The sequence below is a fragment of the Arachis duranensis genome, chromosome 10 (genome assembly GCF_000817695.3).
Source record: "Arachis duranensis cultivar V14167 chromosome 10, aradu.V14167.gnm2.J7QH, whole genome shotgun sequence".
NCBI lineage: Eukaryota > Viridiplantae > Streptophyta > Magnoliopsida > Fabales > Fabaceae > Arachis > Arachis duranensis.
This window is the reverse complement of record NC_029781.3, coordinates 100,678,689-100,704,003: the sequence shown is the minus strand read 5'-3', so window position 1 is coordinate 100,704,003 and position 25,315 is coordinate 100,678,689. Positions and strand designations below refer to the sequence as shown.

The window sequence follows — 25,315 nt, the reverse complement described above, 5'->3', positions numbered from 1 at the left end:
CGCGACTACTACAAGAGTACAAGTATGACAATCATCATCATATTAAGGTGCTGCATTTATATTTCAGAGAAAGTAATGACCAAGAGCAAAAAAGAAAGGTAATTAAAATTCATAGTCATCGGTTTGAGCATGACAGGCTTGTGTTGTGTCAACGTTAAATTTTAAAAATCTATAAAATTTCTCTTATTATTATAATTAGAAGCTAAAATAAAAAATTTGAAATGAAAATTAAATCCCTCCCGGCGTCCCGGCCCTTGCAGCTGGCAGGCTGAATAATGACACATATTATTTTATTATTATTGTTTGTGATACAAAACAAAAAAAAAAACCATAAAAATAATGATATAAGGTGGCGACGTGGCGTGGCAATATTGTGAGAGATGAGAAAGCAATTCACCGTAGCAGAAGAAGAAGGAGGAGGAGGAGGGGAGAGAGAGAGACAGAGAGAACAACAGGAACGGGAAGTACGAATTTGGAATCTGAGAATTGTTTCCCCCACTCTCAAAAGCCACAAAAAGAAAGAAGGAAAAACCCTCTCTCTCTCTCTCACACACACTTTATTCAATAATTCCCTCTTTTGTCTTTACACCCCTCCCTCATCAGTTTCACTCATCACTAACCACCTTTCTCTTCTTCTTTCTAACTTTCCATAATAACATGACTACTTTCTCAGTGTCATTTCATCAAACACCTCCTCTGCACTCTCTCTCAACCTCATGAACCTCACTCATCGCCGCCATGTCCACCGCCTTCTCTCTCTTCCTCTCCCTCTTCCTCCTCGCTGTCCGCCATATCCTCGCCGAAACCGACCCCAACGACGTTAGCATCCTCCACCAGTTCCGAAAAGGACTTGACGACCCTAAGCTCCTTCCATGGCCCGAAGATGGCGGCGACCCATGCGGCACTCCTCGCTGGGACTACATCTTCTGCGACGGAAACAGAGTTGCTCAGATTCAAGCCAAGAATCTCAACCTCTCTGGTCCCTTGCCTACCACCTTCAACCAACTCACCGCACTCACCAACGTTGGCCTCCAGAATAACCGTCTCAACGGTCCTTTACCGTCTTTCAAGGGTTTGAAGGACCTCAAGTACTTGTTCTTGGACTACAACAACTTCGATTCTCTACCATCAGATTGCTTCGACGGTCTCGATAGCTTGGAGGTTCTTGCGTTGGATCACAACAACCTAAATGCTACTAATGGTGGCTGGAGTCTCCCGCCGAGTCTTCAGGGTTCGACTCAGTTGACCAATCTCTCTTGTATGAGTTGCAATTTGGTGGGTTCCTTGCCGGATTTTCTGGGGAAGATGAACTCTCTCTCGTTCCTGAAACTTTCCGACAACAATTTGACCGGAGAGTTGCCGGCGACACTAAACGGCACCGTATTGCAGGTTCTGTGGCTGAACAACCAGCAGGGTGAGGGGCTTACTGGGACAATTGATGTGGTTTCCACTATGGTTTCACTGACAAGTTTGTGGCTTCATGGAAACAAGTTCAGTGGGTCGATTCCGGAGAACATTGGAGACTTGGATTCGTTGAAGGATCTTAATCTCAACGGAAACCAGCTAGTTGGGCTTGTACCTGATGCATTAGGTAACATGAAATTGGACACTCTTGATTTGAACAATAACCATTTGATGGGTCCTATCCCTGATTTCAAAGCTGTTAATGCTACTTTTGATAACAATGATTTTTGTCAAGACAAGCCTGGGATTCCATGCTCCTTTGAGGTCATGGCACTCTTGCAATTTCTTGGTGGGTTGAATTACCCTTCTAATCTGGTGGATTCTTGGACTCGTAATGACCCTTGTTCAGGTCCATGGTTGGGAATCAAGTGTGATACTAATGGCAAGGTTTCTATGATTAATTTGCCAAATTTTAAGCTTAATGGGACGTTGAGTCCTTCTGTTGCAAACTTGGGTTCTCTTGCTGAAATTAGGTTGGGTGGTAACCATATTGGTGGTGTGGTACCTAGTAATTGGACTAACTTGTCGTCTCTTTCGTTGTTGGATCTGAGTGACAATAACATATCCGGTCCAATGCCCAAGTTTCGCCCTGGAGTGAAACTTGTGACGGTTGGGAATCCTCTGTTGGATCCACACTCCCAAGCTCCTTCATCTGGGAACAATAATCCGTCGACCGGATCTGGGAATGATGAGCCTTCAACGGGGTCTACACCCGCACACTCCAATAACAATCCAAGTAGTTCTAATGAAGCAAAGAAATCCAAAGGCAAAGCGTTGGTTACTATTGTTGCTCCCATTGCGGGTGTGGCGGCTGCAGCTTTTCTGCTCATTCCAATTTATGTGTATTGTTTCAGGAGAAGAAGGAAGGATGCTTTATTGGCTCCTAGTTCACTGGTGATTCACCCAAGAGATCCATCTGATTCGGATCGTATTGTAAAGATTGCTGTTGCTAATAATACCAATGGAAGTATCTCAACTCTAACAGGGAGTGGGTCTGGGAGTCGAAACAGCAGCGGCATTGGGGATTCTCATGTCATTGAAGCTGGCAATCTTGTGATCTCTGTTCAGGTTCTACGAAATGTGACCAAGAATTTTGCCTCTGAGAACGAGCTTGGTCGTGGTGGGTTTGGTGTTGTTTATAAGGGAGAATTGGATGATGGCACAAAAATTGCAGTGAAGCGAATGGAAGCTGGTGTGATTAGTAGCAAAGCGTTAGATGAATTCCAGGCTGAAATTGCAGTTCTATCAAAAGTTAGACACCGGCATCTAGTGTCTCTTTTGGGTTATTCCATTGAAGGGAATGAGAGAATTCTAGTTTATGAGTATATGCCTCAAGGTGCACTAAGTAAGCATCTTTTCCATTGGAAGAGTTTTGGAATGGAGCCACTCTCTTGGAAGAGGAGGCTCAATATTGCCCTGGATGTTGCTAGAGGACTGGAGTACCTTCATTCTATGGCCCACCAAAGCTTCATTCACAGAGATCTTAAGTCATCGAATATTTTGCTTGCTGATGATTTCAGAGCAAAAATATCAGATTTTGGATTGGTAAAACTTGCTCCTGAAGGTGAAAAGTCTGTAGTGACCCGGCTTGCAGGGACTTTCGGATACTTGGCGCCAGAATATGCAGGTGATTTTTTTTTTTCACTAGTTCTTGAAGAAATTACATATACTCTTTATTTAAATATTTAATCACCAACTTCTTTAATATAGGATACTTAATATCTCTAGATTGGTAGCCTTTAAGCTTGTAGTTTTGGGATTGCTTTATTGTTTTGGAATTAAGGTTTAGTTCTGTTGGTAAGTCAACTTATTCTATGGGTATTTACTTTCTTCAATGTAACTTTTTTCGAGTATGTTTGATTATACCTCATTATATGCATGGAATAATAGTGGGATGTGGTGTCTCATCCAAAATGATTGAAGAAAATCAGTCAATATTATACTAATCTTTATCTTTCAATATATTTCAGTGACGGGAAAAATCACTACCAAAGCAGATGTTTTCAGCTTTGGGGTTGTGCTAATGGAGCTGTTGACGGGATTGATGGCACTTGATGAGGGTAGATCTGAGGAAAGCCAATACTTGGCAGCATGGTTCTGGCATATAAAATCAGACAAGAAGAAACTAAGGGCTGCCATTGATCAATCCCTTGACATAAAAGAAGAAACGTTCGAGACCATCTGCGTCATTGCCGAGTTAGTTGGACACTGCACTGCCAGAGAACCAAGCCAACGGCCTGATATGGGTCATGCTGTGAATGTTCTGGCGCCACTCGTTGAAAAATGGAAACCATTTGATGATGACACAGAGGAATATTCCGGCATTGATTATAGCCTTCCTCTTAACCAGATGGTGAAGGACTGGCAGGAAGCAGAAGGAAAGGACTTGAGTTATATGGACTTGGAAGACAGCAAGAGTAGTATCCCAGCAAGGCCTACTGGATTTGCAGATTCTTTTACTTCAGCTGATGGTAGATGAAAGTGAAACAATATGGTTCGTTACTTTCTTGATTGTACCTTCTTTTCCCTCCTTTTTTATTTTTAATTTTCAATAGGTGTAGATAATCATGCTTTTTTTTCTATCTCAAAGAAAGCCTTGCAAAAAATGTGTAACATCTGTGGTGTAATATGGGTAAGTTTGAGATTTCATATGCTCTTGAAATCTCATTTGTATGCTTTAATATTTGTACTATTTTCAACTGTGACATTTAAGTGTTAATGATTGTAGATAGTGAGGCACGATCAATGAGAATGCTTGCTACTTGTTCATCCATTTACATTTCAAAGTTTTAGATGTAATCTTTGTTTTTGGTTCTGCCAGCTGCCTGCTCTTGTTATTTTTAGTTTTTTATTTTTATTTCGACTTTTTTTTTCTTATTTTTCGATTTTTTCTAAACTGATAAGGACATATTTGCATTTTAGATTATTACATACAATTATGTGTCGATGAATGAGATAAGGCACACAGAAACAAGTATATTGTTAACATACTCTTTGATGGTGTCGCTTTTGAACTACTGTTGCGGACACTTTCTTGATTTGTTGGGTATTGTCGATCATATTTTGGATACAATATTTATTGATATTTGTTCTAAATGAATGTTTTTTGTGTTAAATGTCTTATAAAATTTTAAATTTGTGTTTTCATATATCTAATATGGTACTTTGTATTAGTGTCTATGCATAATAGCTTTTGATACTACCGCAACAAAAATTTAAGAGCATTTTTTTTGTATTAGTGTCTATGCATAATAGCTTTTGATACTTTGCAACCGCAATAAAAATATAAGAGCATCTTTTTTCTCGGTTAAATATGAACAAAAATAATTTTTAGAATTAAAAACCTTATTTTTTTATACATATTTTCCTATTTATCTAAGGGTGAGAATATTTGCGTTATTTGTTCGGTTTCAATGTAATGAAGTTTGGTGACGAAATAAAATGATCGTTTCGGTGCTCCAATTTGTAGTAAAACCCTTATCCGCAAGTACATAAAATTTATAGAGTCCAACAAAACTATTATGCGTAATATTAATTGTATAGTTGACTTAACCTCAACTAAAAAAAGAACCCAGCTAATCCTCTACGTCATTTACATTTACTTGTATACAAATTTTTTTTCTCTGCCACTAATTTCCATTTAATTTGCCATAAACTGAAAAATATCAATGAAAATGAATTGTTCAATGAACTTGATACGAAGAAACTATTAACACTAAAATATATTGGACACGCGTCGCATATTCCTTACACCATATGTTAATAAGAACATTCAAATGTGAAAATCTTTTGACCAAAATCTACTTTTACTAGTGTGACAACGTAGTTGGTATTTTGGTAACACCGTGTCTTAGTCACTCTCAGCGACAGTAACGTAATGGATTCCTCACTCCCCGTTTTGTGATCATGTACAGTTAAATAATAAAGTAGTCTTTGAGATTCACAAAATACACTGATTTAATTTCTGACTTTTCAATTAAAAAAATGTATCTAGTCAGTCCCTTCTCCGTTTTTCGTCGAAACTCCTTCCCAACGATAATGATGTGACAATTTTTTGCCATGCTGGACTATGAAAAATAGCGTCGTATTAGAATTTGGCGCTAAATAATGAAAATGATGCCGCTTCAAGAACGAAGGAGTTACCAAAACTTATAACCCCCATATTCAAAGAGATTATTTCGCCACTTCATCTTCTTCATCACGTTCGAACTGAAAGCTCCATACCTTGGGTTTCGCAAGTACTGCTGAGATTTTTGTGGTGACGCAAATTAGAAAGGGTCAAAACGTGCTCATCGGTCGTTCAAAATCGGAGAAGGAAGGAGCAAAGTTTCCTCATGAATCCCCTGACACAGAGGTAGGCATGCAGTGAATAAAATATTTTTTATTTATCTTTTATAGTGTTAAGGTATCCATTGTTGTGAGTTTGAGTTGGAAATTTTGTGTTGGTTGATGAAAAAATCATTGAATGCTATATTAGTAGGTAGGGTTTAGGGTATTGGATGGTGTGGGTTTGAATTTTGTGAATGTTCTGTTTTCACACAGGAAATGAGGGTGTTTTTATAATGGCAATGTGATGAAGTATCTGTTTTTAAATAATATTGGATTATTTTGTACTGTAGTTTGTTGATTTTATTATCAGTAGCATATGTTAGATAAATTGTTATACCTGTTTTTCACTGTAGATGAAAAAATTGCTTGATATCATGTTCCACCATGGTGGGACGTTTAAGAAGAATGATGATGGAAAATTGCTTTACTCACCTAACAATAGAAGTTGTTTAGGGGATTTAGATGAGGATACCCTAGATGTTTTTTCGTGAGAAACTATTTCAAGGAGTTGGGGTATGACAAGATAGTTGAGTGCTGGTGGCTGGTTCCCGGAAGGAGCTTGGAGGTGGGACTGACAGTTCTGACCAGTGATGATGAACTAAGGAGATGTGCTTCCATGCAGAGAGGAATGATGAAGTAGTTGATGTGTATTTTAAACATGGAGTTTCCACACCTGAACTGATGGATGGAAAAGGGGTTGTGATGTTACTTGATTATGAAGCAGAAGAGGTTTTCCATGGTGATTTACAGACTAACAAGGAAACACCTGTGGATAGCTCAAATCAAATCCCAGATGACAAATCAACTACAAACTCAACTCCAAACCTCTCAACTGCAAACACAATTTCTTCTACTGCAACTTTCAATCCAAACCATCATGCTGCTGACCCCCTCACTACAAATCCTACCAATGAAGAGCCCAACCCCATGGATGAACCTGATAACTCCAAAGTATAATCACAAGCCAACTCCAAAACCCAAGAACCTTCTGAAGCCCAACAAAACTCAATCAAAGTCCAAGTCCAACTTCACTTTCAAACCCAAACCCAAATTTAAACCACCTAAAAGAATAACAAGATCTCAGGCAAAGGGGAGGAGTACTAACAAAGACAAGCAACCTCTTCATGTAGATTTAATTGTCAATGAATCAACAAGTGATGATGGCAGCTCAGAGAATACATCTTATGTCCCAGTGCAAGAGGCCAGCTTTAGCAATGATGAAGAATTGGTTGCAAGAGTTTCAAAATCAATTAGAAAAGAGGTCAAAAAGGTTCAAAAGAAGGCAGGCATGGCTAAAGGGAAGGAGAAGATATGAAAAGATAATATAATGCAAGATGATGATGCAATAGTTGAGGATTTATCAGATGTAGAGGTGGACCTAGGTTTCGTAGAAAATCCAGGTGAAGGAATTTGGTATGAAGCTCTCGACCTTGGTGTAGAATCTGATGGAGCCAACTCTTGACACTCGGAGGAGATGAAAACTCCCCCTAATTCTGAGAAGGAGCTGGAATCTGATGGAGATTCAGATGAATTTCCCATCTTCTAAGGGGGCTAGAGGTTTGGTGAGCTGCAACTTCAAGTGGACATGAAGTTCAATACCAAACAAGAATTCAGGAAGGCTGTGAGAGATTTTACCATTCAGGAGGGAAGGGGGATTAAGTTCGTTAAGAATGATAATATCAGGTGTAGGGCAGTTTGTCAAGTGGAAGAGTGCTCATGGGTTGTGTATGCTTCAAGAGATCATGAGAACTGTTGCTGGCAGATAAAGGGGTTAGAAAGTATCCTAATTTCAAGCAATGTGAGGCTGCAGTGTACTTTAGGTCGAAATGTGATCTAATTCTGCATAGAAACTCAATAGCTAGAGCCTTAGCTGATGCAAGGAATGTTGTTTATGGCGATGAGAAGGCACAGTATGCCTTGTTAAGGGATTATGCTGAAACGCTTCTAAAAACGAATCCCGGATCCCCTGTAAAAATTGGGGTGATTCCATTGCTTGATGAACAAGTCATTTTTAAAAAAAATGTACGTTTGCTTGAGTGGTTGCAAGAACGGGTTCTGATCAAGGTGCCGCCCATTAATTGGACTCGATGGTGCATTTTTGAAGACACAGATTGAAGGCCAGATATTATCAGCTGTAGCCCAAGATGCAAATCATCACATATATGTGATTGCCTGGGCTATAGTCAATGTTGAAAATAAGGAGAACTGGAAGTGGTTTCTTGAGCTACTCCACGATAATTTAGGAGACTATAAGGCAAACAGATGGTGTTTCATTTCTGGCATGCAGAAGGTAACCAAATTCTAAATATAACTTGTTGTGTTATTCATTTAGTTACACATGTGTTAAATTGTTCATTTTCTGGACTACATGATATTGTATGAGATTGGTTCATTCTATTATAAGTAGTTGGTTTATTCTTGGATATTGGTTGATTGTGTGAATATTTCATACTGGTTGATCCTATTTGGACTTTATAAACTATATGATTCTCCATTTAACATAAATTTACTGAAGTTTGCATAAATATGTGGAAGTGGTTGATCCTACTTAATTAGTTTGGATTATATAGTACTGTATGAGATTGGTTCATTCTATGATAAGTAGTTCCTTAAGACATGGATATTGCTTGATTATGTGAATATTTCATACTGGTTGATCCTACTTAAGTAGTTTGGTTTCTGCTACATGTGTTTGTCATAAACAGGAATTGATTTCTGCTGTAGAAGAGGTCATGCCACAGGTTTATCATCATTTCTGTGTATGGCACCTATGGCAAAATTTTAACAAACAGTGAAAAGATCTTGAGCTGAGGAGACTCCTCTGGGATGCTGCTAAGTCAACCACATTTCAAGAGTTTATTGATAACATGGACAAAATAAAGAGGGTCAATGAGGAGGCATGGACATACCTAAACAAGTGGCCAAGGCATTTATGGACAAAGTCTCAATTTAACCACAGGCCAAAGCTGGATAATATTTGCAACAATGCCTGTGAGGTGTTTAATGCACGAATCATGGAGGCTAGGAGCAAGCCAATCATCATATTGCTTGAAGAGGTAAGGATGTTTGTTATGCGATCAATTGCAAATAATAAAGTAAAGTTGAACAACCATGTGGGAAAACTACCTCCTGTTATTCAGAGCCAATTGGAAAAGGTTTGCAAGAAATCAAAGAATTGGGTTCCTATATGGACTGGAGATGAAGAATATGAAAAATTTGAGGTCCATGGACGCCCAACTAACATGGTTGTCGATTTAGGTAAGAGACTTTGCACCTGCCAATTCTGGATGTTAACAGGTGATATTTTATCCTATTTGCACCAACTTTATTCTCTTCTTCATTATAAATCGCTTTACTTCATTGATTATATTGGCTGTTGTGGAGGTGATTATTTCTTGGTTTATTCACTATAGGCATTTCTTGTGTTCATGCTTGTGCTGCTCTTGCATGTGTGAACAATAGATCCGAGGACTTCTGTCATCCCTTGGTCACCATGGACTTATACAGGAAGACATATGAACATCACATCAATTTTTCCCAGGCCAATTCCTATGGAAAAAATCAGTCTACAATCAGCCCTAAGCTCCTAACATTAAACGTAAACCTGGAAAACTAACAACCAAGAGATGAAAGGATGCTGATGAGGGTACTAATGAAAACAAGAAACCTAAGGGAACCGTTACTCTAAGAGACAGCTGAAGCCGTTCACATGCACATACTGTGGAATAAAGGGCCACACCAAGAGGAGATGTAAAAAAAAAAAAAAGAGCCGATAAGCTTGCCGCTGCGGTAACCAAATCCAAAACTGTCCCAACTGAGAGTACACCTGCAGCTGAAGCTATGAACACCACCAATGTGGCACCACAAGTAGATGAAGCTCCTCCTGGTGTAGTTGTCCAGAATCATGCTCAAGTAGAGGTTACAGACAACCTTCCACCACCACCGGTTGCCACTGAGATTGACTTATCCCAACCAAATTATGGTGTTACACAAGATAAGGTACATGTATGGTATATAATGGTTTCTGACATTTTTTTAATTGCTCATTTTTCACACTAGTTTCCTAATTTTTCTCAGGCCCCACCACTACCACCAACAACAAGGCCAGATAAGTTACTAACCAAAAGGAGGAACTCACCATCACCAGTAACTGCTTCTGTTGATCCCATGCAAGGAGCAAGTGCAGCAACGTCTTTTAGGTTGGCAAATTTTTTGAAGTTTGTTCCAACTCCAGGGTTTAAACCACCAAGAAAAAAAACCACTAAGTAATTGGATGCTGTGGCTACTGAAGTCTGATTCATTACATATGAAATTTGGGCACTAGTTGTTTCCTTATTTTTTATGGTTATTCTAGCACATAACTAGACTGTAATGGTTAACTTTTACTTTTGGTAGTTATAAACCTTTAAACTTGGAGCTCTTATTGTATTCTTTTTTGGTGCTGTATTATGGTGTTTATCAGGTGCTACTCCATTGACAGTGTTTGACAATATCTTAGTTATAATCAAAATATGGTTTTATCAATTTACTTGTTCTGTTCTATTTATTCAGTTTCGTTATTATCTTTGTAAACTATTTACACAGACCACACCAATAATCCAAAGATTGCCCATTCATTCAAAAACAATACACACTTGATACATTTTTTCAATCACAACTAGTACAACAACTAGCAGAAAAAAAAACCAACAATCCTAACATTTGTATTACATATTTCTGGCTCTTTAATTCAGTCTCCAAATTGCCAATCCTCAAAGCAAGACTCACGCTCATTTCTTCATTGTTATATGCTGCAGCTTCTTCAAAATTGTCATTATCATCTTCTACAACGTCTGCCCATAGGAAAAATCCACACCACCGTTTTCTACTACACTGTGAGCAGTAAAAAACAGAAACAACATCTCTTAGACTCAAACTCACATTATAATTCGAACATCCGAAGAACGGCTTGTTTGGGTGAGTCTCCGTTCCAGACCATCGGAGCACAGGGCGCTTTCCACACCCACAGTGCTTTGGCACTCGTGAGGCTCTGCTGCGACTAGGCGTCCTTGTCATCGATCGAATAGAACCCCGTCTACCTCATTTGCACGTCCAACCATGGTTAAACCCAGCACAATGAAACAAACAGGGAAGAAGAAAAAGAAGAAAAAGTCATACGCTCCTTTATAAGCAGTTAAGGTTAAAAAGGAGCTCAGGGACCACATTGGGTTACAAACTTTTGATGGCCACGTCATGTAACTGTTAGTTGCTCTAGCATGGCAAAAAATTGCCACATCATTACTGCCGGGAAGGAGTTTCGATGGAAAAGGGGGAAGGGACTTATTAGGTGCGTTTTTTCCAAAGTCAAGGACATAAATAGTGTAATTGAAAAGTTAGGGACTAAATCGGTGCATTTTGTGAATCTTAGGAACTACTTTGGTGTTTAACTCCATGTACACATAATGTGGAGAGATTTGAACTCATTATCAAATGAATATTAAGTACAGGATTTATTACGAGGTGAATGTTATGATGTCTAAAATGTAGTGTTTATCTATTAAAAATGATTAAAAATTAATATTTAATTTAAAAGATATAAAAATAAATTATTTTAAAAAATTTGAAACTTACCACAAAAAATAAGTTAGACAAAAATTAAGCAACAATTGATAAGCACTATAAAATTCACTTTATTACGTAATTTACAAGTTATTGTTTAATTACTAAAAAATATTAAATAACTAATTTAAATTTAAAATATAAAAATTAAAAAATTTAAATATTTAAAAATTATTATAAAAAATAAATTAAACAAAAATTAGATACTAAATAAAAGACATTATAAAATTGTTCAATAAGTATATAGAGTTTTGTGGGCCCCTTTGTTCCCTCTCTCCTTGCTTGCTTGCACAGAAGCCAGCCAAGTATGTTGGTATTCGATGTGGATTATTATTAATTATTGATTACTGATTTTAATTTCACGTGGCATTGGCATAGCTTCAATTCATTGCAGCGTCATGGAGCTGTCAATTCATGAGAAGGGAACTGGGAACCCTTCAAATCATTATACACCAGACTCAGATGCCACACATACAAGTTCCCTAACGAACATGAACATGGTGTAGGAGAACGTGAACTATCACTTGATTCTGTTCTATTAGTGAAACTAACTAAAAAATATTATTGTGTGTACATGTACATGAGATATATGCTTCAATTAATAAATAACAATTTCCTATCATGATCATACCATGAGTTTTTCTTAGCTAGGCAAAAGTTGATGTTGTTCATCATATTTAATTAGCTCAATTAGTTTAGAAATTATTCTTTTGAAATAAAATTTTGCATTTCAATCTCATAAAATTAAAGGGAAAAAATAGTTGCTAAATATTTTAAGGAGAAGTATGGAGAGCCAATATAATTAGTGTACAATATATACAATATATTGTTTATTTGAATTGAATTTGAAATTAAAAATAAATAATAATAATTAATTAATTTAATTATCATTTAATTTTAATTAACAAATATCTCTATTGTACACTAATTACCTTGCGGCTTGCGCCACGCATGTCGACAGCTGGCTTATCAGTCCTGCTCGTGACAAATTTTATCTGTGCGTATTTTATGAATTGGGTGAATAACAGATATATCAATGAACGCAATTATTGATTTATTTTATCTAATTATCTTTTTGTTTCTGTGTGGAATTCATCATCGATCTTGTCGGAATTCAATTTCAATCCTTTTGGATGCACCGAGTACCAATCACACTATCATTTCTCCATTTCTTATTCTTTTGAAGTACCCAGCTGTTTCGCACGAATCACCATCAGTGTTACTTTTGACAATTATGCAAATTTATCAATTAAGTCAATTGTCGGAAAGTTAATAGATCACTATGGTATTATTTTTCTTTGGTAAAATTATCCAAAGAGCTAAAGCTTATTTATTAGGGATGCATGGTCAATAACTTGCATGACATAATTTTGTACAACTTGGGGCTTTCAGATCTTTCAAACTAGGCAACACTTGCCATTCTGAAAATTGACTATTTATAACGGACAAGCAAGAAAATCCCAGGTTCCTCGTTAGAATCTATCTTCGATCTCTTTACTTATTCGTCTTTATCCTGTGGCTGGTTTCTGACTTATCCTTATATCCGATGAATTGCATAACCGAGAACCACAGGAAGATTCATTGAATATGCTGACCGAATATAAGATACAAACATTTGTTATCAGTTTTGCCCATATTGAACAAGCAGGATTGGTCTCTGCTACAATCTACTAAATATATTTCTTTATTACATTTTTTCGTGACCAGTAATTCACTCCCTGGAAAAAGGCAATTTTTTGTAAGCCTGTGTGCGTAGTATAGCAAGAAGAAACCACCACCATTGAGCTTGAAGAAGACTAATTAGATATGGCAGTCACATGGGCTGCGGGGTAGGTTCTAGAGTTTAGCTTCCTTGGTTCCATTTCTCTCGCTATTTTCTTTCTGTGGAATGTTAATGGGTTTTAATTTCCAAAGGGAAGGAACTAGTCTTGGGATAGTCAGAGCTAGGAATTGTTGTTTTGGTGTCAGGTTGGGTTTTGGTCCGGGCGGTTTTCCTTGTTTCCAACAAAAAATTTATTCTACAATTGTATTGTCCTCAAGCATTACACAATAATACTCGATTTCGACCCAGTACTGAGACACCTATGATAAAGTATAACGGCAATAAACCAAGTTAGATTAATCTAGTGGTTAGCTCACTAGTCCGCTTAAGTAAGTGTCGGAAGTTCGAATCCCACCTTATGCATAGAGCAACCCATTGGCCAGCGACAAACCCTTAAATAGAGTTCAGTACTGTAACGGATTATGGCCTGTCGGATTGAAGGATACCATGGGAAAAAAAAAGTATAACGGCAATAAATTCTACATAAACATAAAATCCACATCTACGAACAATGATTTTACAGTACTTGGCAATAGCAACTGTTCTTAAAGCAGCAAAACTTGAAAAATTTTCACTAATTACAATTAATTCAACTCCTACGATGAAATATGTAATAAAGAAAAGCTAATTTTGTAGTAGTGTACAACTATGAAGCTCTGCTGCGATGGCTTTAGAGAACCAGTACATCATCGACTTATACAAGAATGTTTATAGCATCCATCACAATATAACTGTACAAGCGGTTCAATCCTAAAGACTGGCCCCCCTTAAACTTTATCTTTGGACGGAGAAACTAGTACATGCAGAGCAGGTAAGAGTTGAGTAGGAAGTATGATTCTTTTTTTTTTTTTCTTTTTTTGACAGGAGAGTAGGAAGTATGATTCTTAAAGCAGATATATATATTCCTAAACGTACAGTGTAATAATTTTCTTAAGCTAAAAGAACTTCCAAAATGAAAAATCAGCTGGCATTTCCATCGTGCACTCATGAAGGTCATAACTGTCTTGTACTAACCGGTTGCGTGAGGTAATGATCAAACTGGTTAGGAAATTTCTGGATCCAAAAATTCCTAGTCTTTAAATTAATATGATATAGATTCATAGGTGCTGTTGCTCGTTTGATGCTCATACAATATGCCAAGCACTGATCAGCTTCCTGAAGATCAGAATCTAAAAGATTTTTAAAAAAATAAATAGAAATACAACAATGAAATTGGAGCTCTTACTCTTTGTAGCTTCAAATATAATTGGGCTGAGCTTACCTAAATCAATGCTGTACACAATCATAATTCCTCGGAGAAGCAGCCAACATGATAAGCAGGAGTGATATCTGAAGTATGGTCTTTTGAGGAAATTGTTGACAAAATTTTTGATAAGGAAAACTGCCAATAAGGACGGAGCACTGGAGGCAGCAGAAAAGCTGATTGTTTATCTGCCGCAAGTAGCCGGGAACATTTGCTGCACCAGAAGAAAAAAAAACAAAAACAAAAGGCTTGTAATTCTACACCAAGATATGAAAAACTAGATGTTCTGGAAAATGCAAATGAAACCTGCATGGTCTTGAAAACAGAGTCTGGTAGCTGCAAATCCAGTGCTACAACAAAAAAGGTAGAAAGCAAATTATACCATGCAGGAATGAACAGCTTCTAACCAAAATAAGCATTTCATTATTTGTAAAAGCAGAATAGTTTCCATACCAAAAGACAATACAGAGACGCTTCAACTTGGTTCCCAAGAAAATATTGCAGAGCTGTAGCTGCATAATCCTACAATGGAAGACCAAAAAACCTAAAATAAGAATGACTTCAAGGAGTTGTTAAACGGATGCATGAACTGGTTAGCAACAAAGATCATTACCGTGATATGTCTAAATACATGATGCACTGAAAACCCCCTGGCATGCACATAGCTTCCGCTCTGTAAAAGTTGTACAGTTTTAAATAAACATGGTCTTAAAGCAATGACACAACACTGGAATTCATGGATGCAAAAATTTCATTAAACATTATTTAAGTCATATTGATTAGTGTCACAGTACTGTTACTTAGTATACCTCCTCTGGAGCAAAGAATGCAACGGCATCAGGATCAGTAGAACCAGCAGGATGCAAGGCAATAACAACTCTGAATGTTGATGGCACCAACATCTCGATCACCGCAATTTTCTCAGCAGCAACATTGCCCAGTGATCCTAACCTTAGCTTGTTAGAACCAGGATAATTATGTTCCAAAGAATTCTCATTTGTAGAAGAAGTAAGTGTGGAAGCTCTTTTTAACCAGTCCAATCGCTCAAAAGTTGAAATTTTCAAGTTTGGTACTTCCTTTTCTACTGATTTCAGAACATCTGGCAGGATCTTAAGAAAACTACTTTCTTCCTTCGGATCCACTGTACTTTCTACTGATCCACAACGTTTTTTCAAGGCTGATTCATTAGTTTCAAGACCATAATCAAGATGAGGGAAGAAACGCCTCTTCTGATCAGTGAAGGCCTTGAGAGCTAACCTGAAGTCATTCAAAAGTCAAAGTAAGCAGCCAATGTAGCATGAGTTAGCAGCACTGGGAAAAGAGTACGATAATTATAAATCATAATACACACAAAAAACAGAATAAAGAAGACATTAGAAGCTAATTTATCTTCCACTAGTTGAAGAAGAAAATCAATAAAATGTTGTACAGAACCCTGGGAGGAAGGATAAAAATACAAAGTAAAGTTAGTGTCTTAGTCAAGCTGAATTGTACTGAAACTGCACACATTATCTTAGAGTATGCATGAATCAATCATTCCCTGCATTTACTTCAATCTTTTCTCTCTTTCTAACATAATGCAACAAAATTCAAAACAAAACACTAGATGGTTGATTCCATTGATTTTCACTCCATTCCTTTTCCATATTATTCGTCCAACTGAACTACAAAAGATTAAATTCCTCTCTACAGCAGAAATAAAAACAAACCTAGTCCTGTCCACGGCGGAAGCACCGGCTTGCCCTGCAAGCTGTCGTTTCCAAGCGTAAGCAACCATAGCACCATCAGGACAAACCAGCGGCATATGCAATCCCCAAAAATCCTTTCGCGACCGAACTGATTCACTGAGAACTCCAGATTCCTCCAGCTCCTTCCCTAACAAAATCAAAATCAAGCTTAAATCTCTCACGTGCAAGCTCAGGAACAAAAATCACGCAGAACCTAAAATCCTAAACTCCTAAAACCCTAATCCAGATAGCAAGGAACGAAGATTCAATAAAATGCAGTAAACGGAGAAGGAAAACAAAATAAGTACCAAGGGATCGAAGGTCCTGAAGGTAGCGGCGCATACAAGCATCTTCTTTGAGGAAGAGCTGAAGAGGCTTGGTGCCGTGGTGAGGCTGTGAGGCGGCGACGAATAGAGCTTCGAGGACTCGGTCGGCGCCGATCCTGATGTCGGCAATGATGCGTTCGGCTTCTCCGAGCTTGTCCATCGCGAGCGCCACCTGCTTCGGCGGAGCCTCAGCCGCTGAGCCACCAGTGGACGACGGAGGAGCAGGAGGAGGAGTAGAGGTCGAGTGTGGTGGGGCTTGCTGACTCTGTTGCATTTGCGCAGTCTTCAGAGCTTCACATCCCAACAAAGAAAACATGGATCCTTCTCCGGTAGTACTTTCGTACACCTAGGATTGGGCTTAATGGGCCATCCTTATGGGCTCAATAGCCCATTAGGCCCAATTACTTATCACTTCCCTCCGTCACTTGATTAAAAACGGCGCCGTTTTAGTCCTAATGCTGAAATAAAATACCTAGCTGATAATCACCTTCCTCCTCCGTTGTTGTGTCGTCGCGCGAAGTGGTGAACGGTGTTTGCTGCTGAAACCTGAAACTGAATGCATTGAGCTTCCATAACTGTTTTCTGAACTAGTTTCGATTCTTCTTCTGCTTTGTTAATAGCCTAAGATGACTCGTTCCAAAGCGAACTCGAAGAAACATCGTGGTGTGGACTTCAAGAAAATACGGCGGAAGATTGGGAAGAAGCTGCCGCCGCCTAAGAATGCAACGAACACGGAAATAAAATCTAAAGCGATTGTTCTTCCGGAGCAGAGTGTAGCGGCGGATAAAGCCGGCTTAGCGGTGAACAAGAAAGGTTTAACTCTGAAAGAGCTACTTCAGCAAACATCTCATCACAATGCCAAAGTTCGGAGAGGTATGTTTCTCATTTGATATGTGTTTTAATAATCTCTGCCGAATGCATATTGCACCTTGGAGAACAGATAACGTGACTTTTGTATGAACTACTTGGATAATTCTATGAATTACACAATCGTAAGGTGTATTGTGTTATTATGAGTAATAGACTAGTGTTACAGATTGAATGAACTAAGAACATTGAAGTTATAACTGGACCCTGAACCAGAATCATTGATAGGATTGGTATGGTCACTTCCAAGTTCCCGTGGTATGGTTGTTTTTAAAATCCAAGTATCAACTAAGTTGAGTTTGGTTTGGGTTAAGGCTTTAAGCCTCAAATGAAATCAGCCTGAATCACTGTAACTGTATTTACAATTATTCCACCGCCTGCCAAAATGAAAATTAAGATGGCAGTTTATTTTGTATTTTTGGATACTCAACCTATAAAAGTTACACTGACTATCTCTTTGAGATGGCGATCCTCCTTCGAATATACTGTATACTTCTTCAACCTCTGAAAATAACCTTGAGCCCGTTTCCTTTGACCATGTTTGAATATTCGTTTAGGTTGTGTAGCTCTCATGTACTGATATTAATATTCTACTTCCCCCTTAAAATACAGATGCATTGGTGGGTATTAAGGATTTATTCAATAAGTTTCCAACAGAGATGAAGTTGCATAAGTATGCTGCCATTGAAAAACTTCGTGAGCGTATTGGTGATGATGATAAGGTGGTCCGAAAAACTTTGTATGATCTTTTTAAATCAGTGATTTTACCTGGGTGTAAAGAGGTACTGTCTAATTTGTTTGATAAATTAATTTTCTCCTGAATTGTCATTAGTTTATTACATGAAATATTACTGTCTTTTGAATTGCATTCACCTTATTTTATACTTTGGTTCTTTTGGTGTTTTGTAGGATAATCAAGAGCTGATCGTTTCTTTGTTGATGGCTTACATTTTTAATGCTATGACACATTTTTCATTTGACATTCGGATCATGGCATTTGATTTCTTAGACCTCGTCCTCCTGTTTTATCCTCCTTCCTTTGCTTCTTTTGCAGAAAAGGTATATCATTAATAAATTTCTTTAACAGTATGCTGGGATTGACACGAGATTCATATGGATGTATTTTGTTTTAAGAAGCATCCATTATTATAGTATAATATAAATATATAGTAGTAATAGAAACATAAGTTAATGCTTCAATATGTCATGTCATTTGATCGAAATTCGTTTAGTGGCTAGATCTCAAATCTGCCAAAAGATTAAAATATTTTTGGTGTTTATTTCCTTTTATTTTCAACATATTCTAATTTTTTTATTATTCATAGTGTTCTTTTAATTGAATTTGGACATATTCGGCTGGCAAAAACTGTGAAATTGGCTTAAGATAGCATCACCACAATTTTCTTATTGGTTGTAGAATGCACACTACATTGCATTTGTACTTCCTTTGGCTTATAATAATTAGATTTTGTAATATAACCTCTTTATCTAATTCCTTTCCAGTTTTATTTACCTATTGACTCTTGTACTTTTTTCGTTCAAACCTTTCCTGAATTTGATTTTGTTATTGTCTTTGTCCTATTTCTGGATTATGGGGGCATAGAATTTACGTTACCTTGGTCATGGTTAACAGATTTTTCAGAATTATGAGGATATTCTAAGGAAGAACCAGTACTTTTCCCAGGACAGAGGAAAACTAAAGGATGCCCTTGCTGGATTGATCCGCTGCTTGTCACTCTTGCCATGGAATAAAGGAGAAACTAATTTGGTTAATAAGGTATCTTGTATGCTGTGAATATGCTGGCTATTCCTTTTGACATGGATGAACTATGACATTGTAAATGCATCATTCTTGTTTCTAAGCTTCTGAGCTTTAGTATTAATCTATATGTGGCATAAACCTTTTTGGCATTTTTGCAATTCTTCTCTATCCGTGACATTTTCTCCTTGCAACTTTATTCTTTAACTGATTAAATTACATGCGACTGGAATCGACAACTCTGAAAGTGTGGTACATTTTGATGCAATCTTTACACATATCACGATACATATTACTAGCTTGAAATTTGTTAAAATGAACTGAGTATCATGGGTGATATGTTTGTTTCGTATTCTTAAAAAGATCATTTTACAACTTAACCGTTTTATACGATTGTAAATGTAAAATCTTATTTTTCTCAGAAGCTACTCTTACCAATTTCTATAGAAAAGATGAAAATATTTTCTTCCTTCTTTTTGAGATTTGGATTATTTTCCAAAAATTTCACAAATATGGAAAAGGGTAATTTTTTACTACAAAAATCACAACAAAACACATCCTAAATTCTTGGCTTTTCAGATGCTGGTGGGTACCTTTTTGGAAAAACTCCTCAAATTACTTGCTTTGTTTTTCTTGCTGTGATTTATGCAGCCTTTGTTTCTTGCGAGTCATTTTTGGCTTTTTTGCTTTACCAATTCATTTATGATGTGTTCTCTTTTAACAGAATGAGAATGGTCGAATATTATTGCATGCTTTTCATGATGACATGCCTAGGAGCCCCAATGGTATGAAACCGCATTTCAGATTTTGAAAGGATAATAATTAACTGGCGTTACATCAGTTTGCTTAGTTTCCAATGTCTAAAAGGTTTTGTTGGGCCTTGTATTAGTTATAATTTTTGACTGTTCTGTTCTATGCATTACATTTTTGTGTAGGTTTTTCCCATATCATAAAGAAATTGAGGGATATAGCGCCATTATTAATAAATAGTTTCCTGGAATTTACTCCATCGATTACTGCTATGGCAAGTATTGAAGGAAAGTCTTTTGGCTGTATGCTATCTATTCTTCATGGCATAGATCTTATAATCAGGTCATTTGTTTATGGGGCTGATAAAGATTCAGAATCTCCAAGTATGGAAGGTGAACCTAATGGGGCTATGTGGGATGTTAAAATCTCTTCTATACTGTTGAAGAAATTATTTCCTCTCTTCCCCCTCAGTCCAGCTCATCATCTTTCAGAAAAGGTATACATTCTTTAATTTGTTTTCCTCAGATTTGGCAGGACGAGACTAGTTGTCAAATTGGCGTTTAAAGAGAATAAAATTATTCAGAATAGATAGTTTCCTGTTTTTTAACCCATTCAGTGTAAACCTGATTTAATTTGTCAAAGTAGTGCTTTTTTGGTAAGTTAGTTGTTCATTTATTGGATTTACTAGTTTCTTCTTACCTCTCTTTGATAAGGCCAGTCTAATGTTCCAACTTCCAACTGGTCTGCTTTTTGAGGAATATATGTTTGTATATAATTGACGCATTCTAGCCTTCTAACTTCATGAGTACTAATTCAGAAACTAAATGATGCAGTTTTGAATTCCTCTTCCTGTATGTATATGCATTGAACATATGAAGTTAGAACTCATATTTGGTCTCTTAGGGATTTGGGGCCAAATACGTTTAAAAATTAAATGTAGACTTTCTCCCTATATATTATTCTGTGTGTGTGTGTGTGTGTGTGTGTGTGTGTGTTTTAATAGTAATCCCCTTCCGTTTGAGGCATAAGATGGGAAGGAGCAGGAATTGTAATTTCAAATAAACTAACTCTTTCCTTTACTGTGATTTCCAGGATAACAATAGATTGGTTGACTTGAACATGGCTGTTGCAAAAATATTCTTTGAATTAAATGAATGGATCTGTCTTCCTCCTGATTTGTTGGAGAAATTTCTTGAGTTTATGGAACATGCACTGCTTGGGCAGGTTCAATACATAATTCTAAGTTTCATGAATTTGAAAAGTGGTCATTCTACAACTGAATTTGACTGAAATTGTTAGCATGCAGGTATGTGAAGGTGCACGATCTGATAATGCTGTCTCGGAAAAGCGTTTGATTCAGCTCCTTCCTTTTATTCCAAAATTTGTTTCACGTGGGGCAAGCTATTGGACAACTCGTCTTCTTCAGGTTTGACTTTCTACTAGAATTCTGAAGATCAATTTTTTTTTATGTTGGAAGCAATTTATTGAATACAGTGAGTTTCTCAATATTTAAATTCTATGATTTCCTATTTTCCTGTACCATGTTTAAGTCTTTTTTTTTAACTCCGCGTATTTAAGCGTAAAGCTCCCAGATATAACAGGATGTAAAACACAATTATGGTAGAAGCAGTATACAAATGCAGTAGGAATTAGTAGAAGAGAATAGAAATAGAAGACGGTGGAATACAGAAATATGTGAAGAATTGTATTATGTTAGTGTATATGAGCGTATGTATAAGAAATAACAGAAACGATATTTGCATTTGAGAGCCCAATTCTCTCCCCAATTCTTACTCTACTTTTTTCCTAACCTCCCAATTACTCCCTCCTTTTTCTATTTATACACCTCAAACAAACTCCTTTAAACTTGGTTCCTCCTACTCCCTGGACCTCATTTTCTTCTTGCCTCTCCTTTTCATAATTTGAAAAGGAGTAATTTTCCCATTCCCCCCTTGATCTTCCTTGCTGCTGACATGTGTAACAGCAAGTGTAGGTTTCCTCCCTCTCCCTCCACCCCCAACCTCTCTCTCCTTTAATATTTTTATAAAAGGTTTGCATGTGTTCTATTGTAAATTGGAATTCATGGGAACTTGCAGGCATTTACGTATATATTCAGGGAAAGCAAACCGGGTTCCTTATTGAAATTGGCCTGTCTATCTGCAATCGAAGACATGCTAACTCCTGTAAGTTTAGCCTTGTCTCTATCTCGGAGAGAAATATTTGGAATTCTTGGGTCAAGGACAATCTTTGTGTTGGCAATTCTACGCATCTCTCTAAAGTATTGCTCTTTTATTTTTGGTTGAATTCCAGATCCAAGCCATGCTTTCTCTGGAGACAAGCAATCCAGAAAATTTAAAACTTCAAGAATCTTTAATGGCTTGGATTGCGGAGCTACCTCTTTTGCTGATCCAGCTTGGAGATAATCACCCAGCCTGCTCTGAGGTAATCGTTATTTTTATTTTGAAAATGAGTTCTCATCCTTGAGTTTGACAAAATTATAGAGATTAATTATGCTGTAGTAATGGCATTTATGATCCGAAATTTCCAATTTAGTACTTATTGGCCCTAAACTGTTAAGTGTTCGCTCTAGGTTGCTTTGCGTCTTCAACTTCATATAGGACAACGTGCTTTTTCAAACTCATCACTTGCTTGCATGTATGATGACATCCAAGACAAGTTGCAAAATTTTTATTGCACATGTCAAGGAGAAGAAGGTAAACATGCTGTTGCCATCAGTACCAGTAATACACTACCCACAGTTATTAACTTCCAATCACAATGCTTTTTCATCATGCAGGAAAGAAATGCTGCGGTTCTTTTGTGAGGCTTCCTAGAGAATGTCAAGAGCTCTCTTTGTGTTGCCTTTACTATCTCTCTCATCTGGACTTGCCTATTTTAAAGTCAATAGCTTGTTGTTGCTTAAGTAAGCTCACCAACCCTGTTTAAAACTTAGGGTCAATTTCTTATTATTTTAAAATCCAACTGTGAACAATTATTTTTTCCATTTCTTTTCTTCACTACATCCTTTAATTTGCAATGTAGCCATTGCGACTTTTGTAGGATTCGGGTCAAAGCTTATGATGATACTTGCTGTTCTTTTGCTTATTGCAGGTCCTGAACTAGATCCGTCTGTGTTATTCCGTATCATTGAGATTCTTCATTCAGCCTATAGGGAAGGGCATATAAAAATTGCAGATCACTTGAGTATCTTCATCACCTTGGTCCTGCATTTTAAAGTTTCTCCTGGTAGTTTACAGACTCACTTAAAACGTTTGATAACATATATTCTTGTTTAACGTATGAAAACTAGTTTTATATATATATCATTTTACATTTTTTGTTTGTGCTAGCAAAGTCATTGTAATGTGAAAAATGTTTACTTACTGACATCTTTTTATAACAATGCTTGATAGCTTATGTTGACTTCCATACTGAAATAAAATGTAATTCAGTCATCTAGTAGTATATAATTGAATTAGCTATGCTTATCAATCTTTTAACTAATGTTCAAAATCTTATGGCATCAACAATGTTGCTCTTTCTTTTGCAGAAGGTTCTTCTGGTTTGAAGAGTGACATATTCTGTCAAACGATTAAGTCAATGACAACTCTTCTCTGCTCATATATGGCACAAATTGGAGGCAATTATCTTGTTCTAAATATTATAGAGAAAGTCATAATTGATCATATAGTAAGTTGACACACTAATATGTGTGTGACACTGATTTTTGTTACTTAAGAACCTATTATCCTTTGATGGTTTCCTGGTGTTTTGTATTTGCTCACTCAGTTCTGATAGCAGTTTTTTATTACAGCTGCTAAAGCCTCCTCTGGATAACAGTTGTTGTCTCCTAAGAATGATTGTTACAGTTGATTCCAAGCCAACGAGACTTTCTGAACAAAGTATTATCACACTAGGCACTTATCTTTCCCAATATCTGATTGATGCTGCACAAGTGAGTAGCTGTCGAAAATCCTGTGACCATCAAACATTATATGATGATGTTGTCACTTGATGTTGCCACTTGCCTTATTTTGTTGCTTCTTATTTTTGTTTTAAAAGTCAAAATTTTTAGATCTTTGAAATACATGACTGACTGATATGGTATCTTATCCTATTTAATAGGGATTCGCAATTTGTTTTTATCTCTGTTTTCCATTTCCTTCGACCCTTGCCTTTTTTGTACAAGCTCTTCAAAACTGTATGTCAAAACTTTTGAGCATAATAATGGAATCTAATTTAGCTCATTATGTCTTTTACTGTCCCACAGTGCCTTCCAGAAGATTATGATGAGCAGTGCAAATCTTCTACTCAATTAACCACTGTCCATTACTATCTCCTACCTTGCTTTTTCTTGTTTGATCGGTGTCATAAACTTCTGAATCTAGTGTTAAAGACAATGGGATCAGCTGTAGCTGAAAGTAGTTTGTGGCCAATATCTGATAATTGCACTCGACATCCCAATAACTGGTTGGTTAGGGTGAATGCTGTTGCTTCAGTACTTCTGTTGATAAACAAGGATCCCAAGATGCAACAGATAATGTCTTCATGCAAGGAAGGTGTTGATAGCATTATACAGAATGTTAGTTCTTTACAGGTATGTATAACACTTTGATGAAGATGAGCATCCTTATTGATTGCTGGTTTTAGTTTTCTTCTTTTCCTATTTTTTCCCTCTCCCTCCAGTGGTGTCCTTCCTTGCTTATTTTTTCTCTGTCTTTATGCAGTCATCCGAGAAGATAAGTATGACAATTGAAGAAAGGCATAAAATAAAATGCAGATATGATCGACTAAAAATCTTATTGAGATAAAGGATGCTTTGGAGGGAGAAACTGGTTCATGTGATTTTTTTTTTCAAGCTGCAAATAGTTTGTTACATACTCCTCATGGCAGGCAGAAGGATTTGGAAAATGGTTTGTGGTAAATAAATCTATAACTTGTATTCACGTTATAAACATAACGGACTTAGTTTCCTTTATCCTCTTCTTTCTTTAAACCTTTTGGATTGCTTGTGTAATCCTTTCGTCTTGATTTTACAGGGAAACTCCAGATTGAAACTGATTAAGGATAGACTTTGTCGGAGGAATTTTGGCATCAGTTTTATGAAATCCGAGTTCGTGCTTGCCACTATCAACTATTCAACTGCCTTAGTTTTTCGAAAGTTCGGTTTGTTAGCAATTTTGAGGTATGCTAGCAGTTTAGGGTTTAGGGAGTAGCATACGTGTGGAATACTGGGAAAAAAAAATCCCATTTCTGTATATACCCAATCTGACTAATTATCTCTTGCTATTCTAGACTGCTAGTAATTATTTATAAATATTTATAACTTAAAAACGGCATAGTTTTCCATACTGATTTAGAAGTCGCGGGAGAAGTCGCGGGTTCGAGTCTCCTTATCTCTGTCTTTGGTTAAAAAAAAAAACAGTATTT

General features: G+C 37.0%; 3 protein-coding genes across 5 annotated transcripts; 2 read left to right on the top strand and 1 right to left on the bottom strand.

Moving 5' to 3' along the window:
• The first annotated feature begins 379 nt into the window (after nucleotides 1-379).
• LOC107471346 (receptor protein kinase TMK1) lies at nucleotides 380-4,250 on the top strand. Its single transcript, XM_016090788.3, has 2 exons — nucleotides 380-3,091; nucleotides 3,435-4,250. The coding sequence occupies exons 1-2, from the start codon at nucleotides 739-741 to the stop codon at nucleotides 3,941-3,943; spliced, it is 2,862 nt and encodes a 953-aa protein (XP_015946274.1). The 5' UTR covers nucleotides 380-738; the 3' UTR covers nucleotides 3,944-4,250.
• A 9,421-nt stretch (nucleotides 4,251-13,671) lies between these two features.
• Nucleotides 13,672-16,824, bottom strand: LOC107471362 (mediator of RNA polymerase II transcription subunit 27). Of its 2 annotated transcripts, none has more exons than XM_016090819.3 (8): nucleotides 16,492-16,824; nucleotides 16,166-16,331; nucleotides 15,266-15,713; nucleotides 15,070-15,129; nucleotides 14,910-14,978; nucleotides 14,763-14,806; nucleotides 14,475-14,670; nucleotides 13,672-14,382 (listed from the first exon to the last, which is right to left on the bottom strand). In XM_016090819.3, the coding sequence occupies exons 1-7, from the start codon at nucleotides 16,781-16,783 to the stop codon at nucleotides 14,496-14,498; spliced, it is 1,254 nt and encodes a 417-aa protein (XP_015946305.3). In that variant the 5' UTR covers nucleotides 16,784-16,824; the 3' UTR covers nucleotides 13,672-14,382; nucleotides 14,475-14,495. The 2 variants fall into 2 exon arrangements, with proteins under 2 accessions (XP_015946305.3, XP_015946304.3); XM_016090818.3 differs by having other exon boundaries at nucleotides 13,672-14,368.
• Nucleotides 16,825-16,973: 149 nt separating this feature from the next.
• On the top strand, nucleotides 16,974-25,243 carry LOC107471360 (uncharacterized). 2 transcript variants are annotated; one of them, XM_052255779.1, is made up of 18 exons: nucleotides 16,974-17,382; nucleotides 17,989-18,158; nucleotides 18,286-18,435; nucleotides 19,010-19,153; nucleotides 19,860-19,920; nucleotides 20,071-20,381; nucleotides 20,978-21,109; nucleotides 21,192-21,311; nucleotides 21,982-22,068; nucleotides 22,196-22,327; nucleotides 22,476-22,599; nucleotides 22,683-22,808; nucleotides 22,997-23,131; nucleotides 23,436-23,575; nucleotides 23,700-23,840; nucleotides 24,156-24,482; nucleotides 24,613-24,798; nucleotides 24,925-25,243. In XM_052255779.1, exons 1-17 carry the CDS (start codon nucleotides 17,136-17,138, stop codon nucleotides 24,694-24,696), a joined length of 2,631 nt encoding a protein of 876 aa, XP_052111739.1. In that variant the 5' UTR covers nucleotides 16,974-17,135; the 3' UTR covers nucleotides 24,697-24,798; nucleotides 24,925-25,243. The 2 variants fall into 2 exon arrangements, with proteins under 2 accessions (XP_052111739.1, XP_015946299.1); XM_016090813.3 differs by having other exon boundaries at nucleotides 24,613-24,805; nucleotides 24,925-25,241.
• The last annotated feature ends 72 nt before the right edge of the window (nucleotides 25,244-25,315 follow it).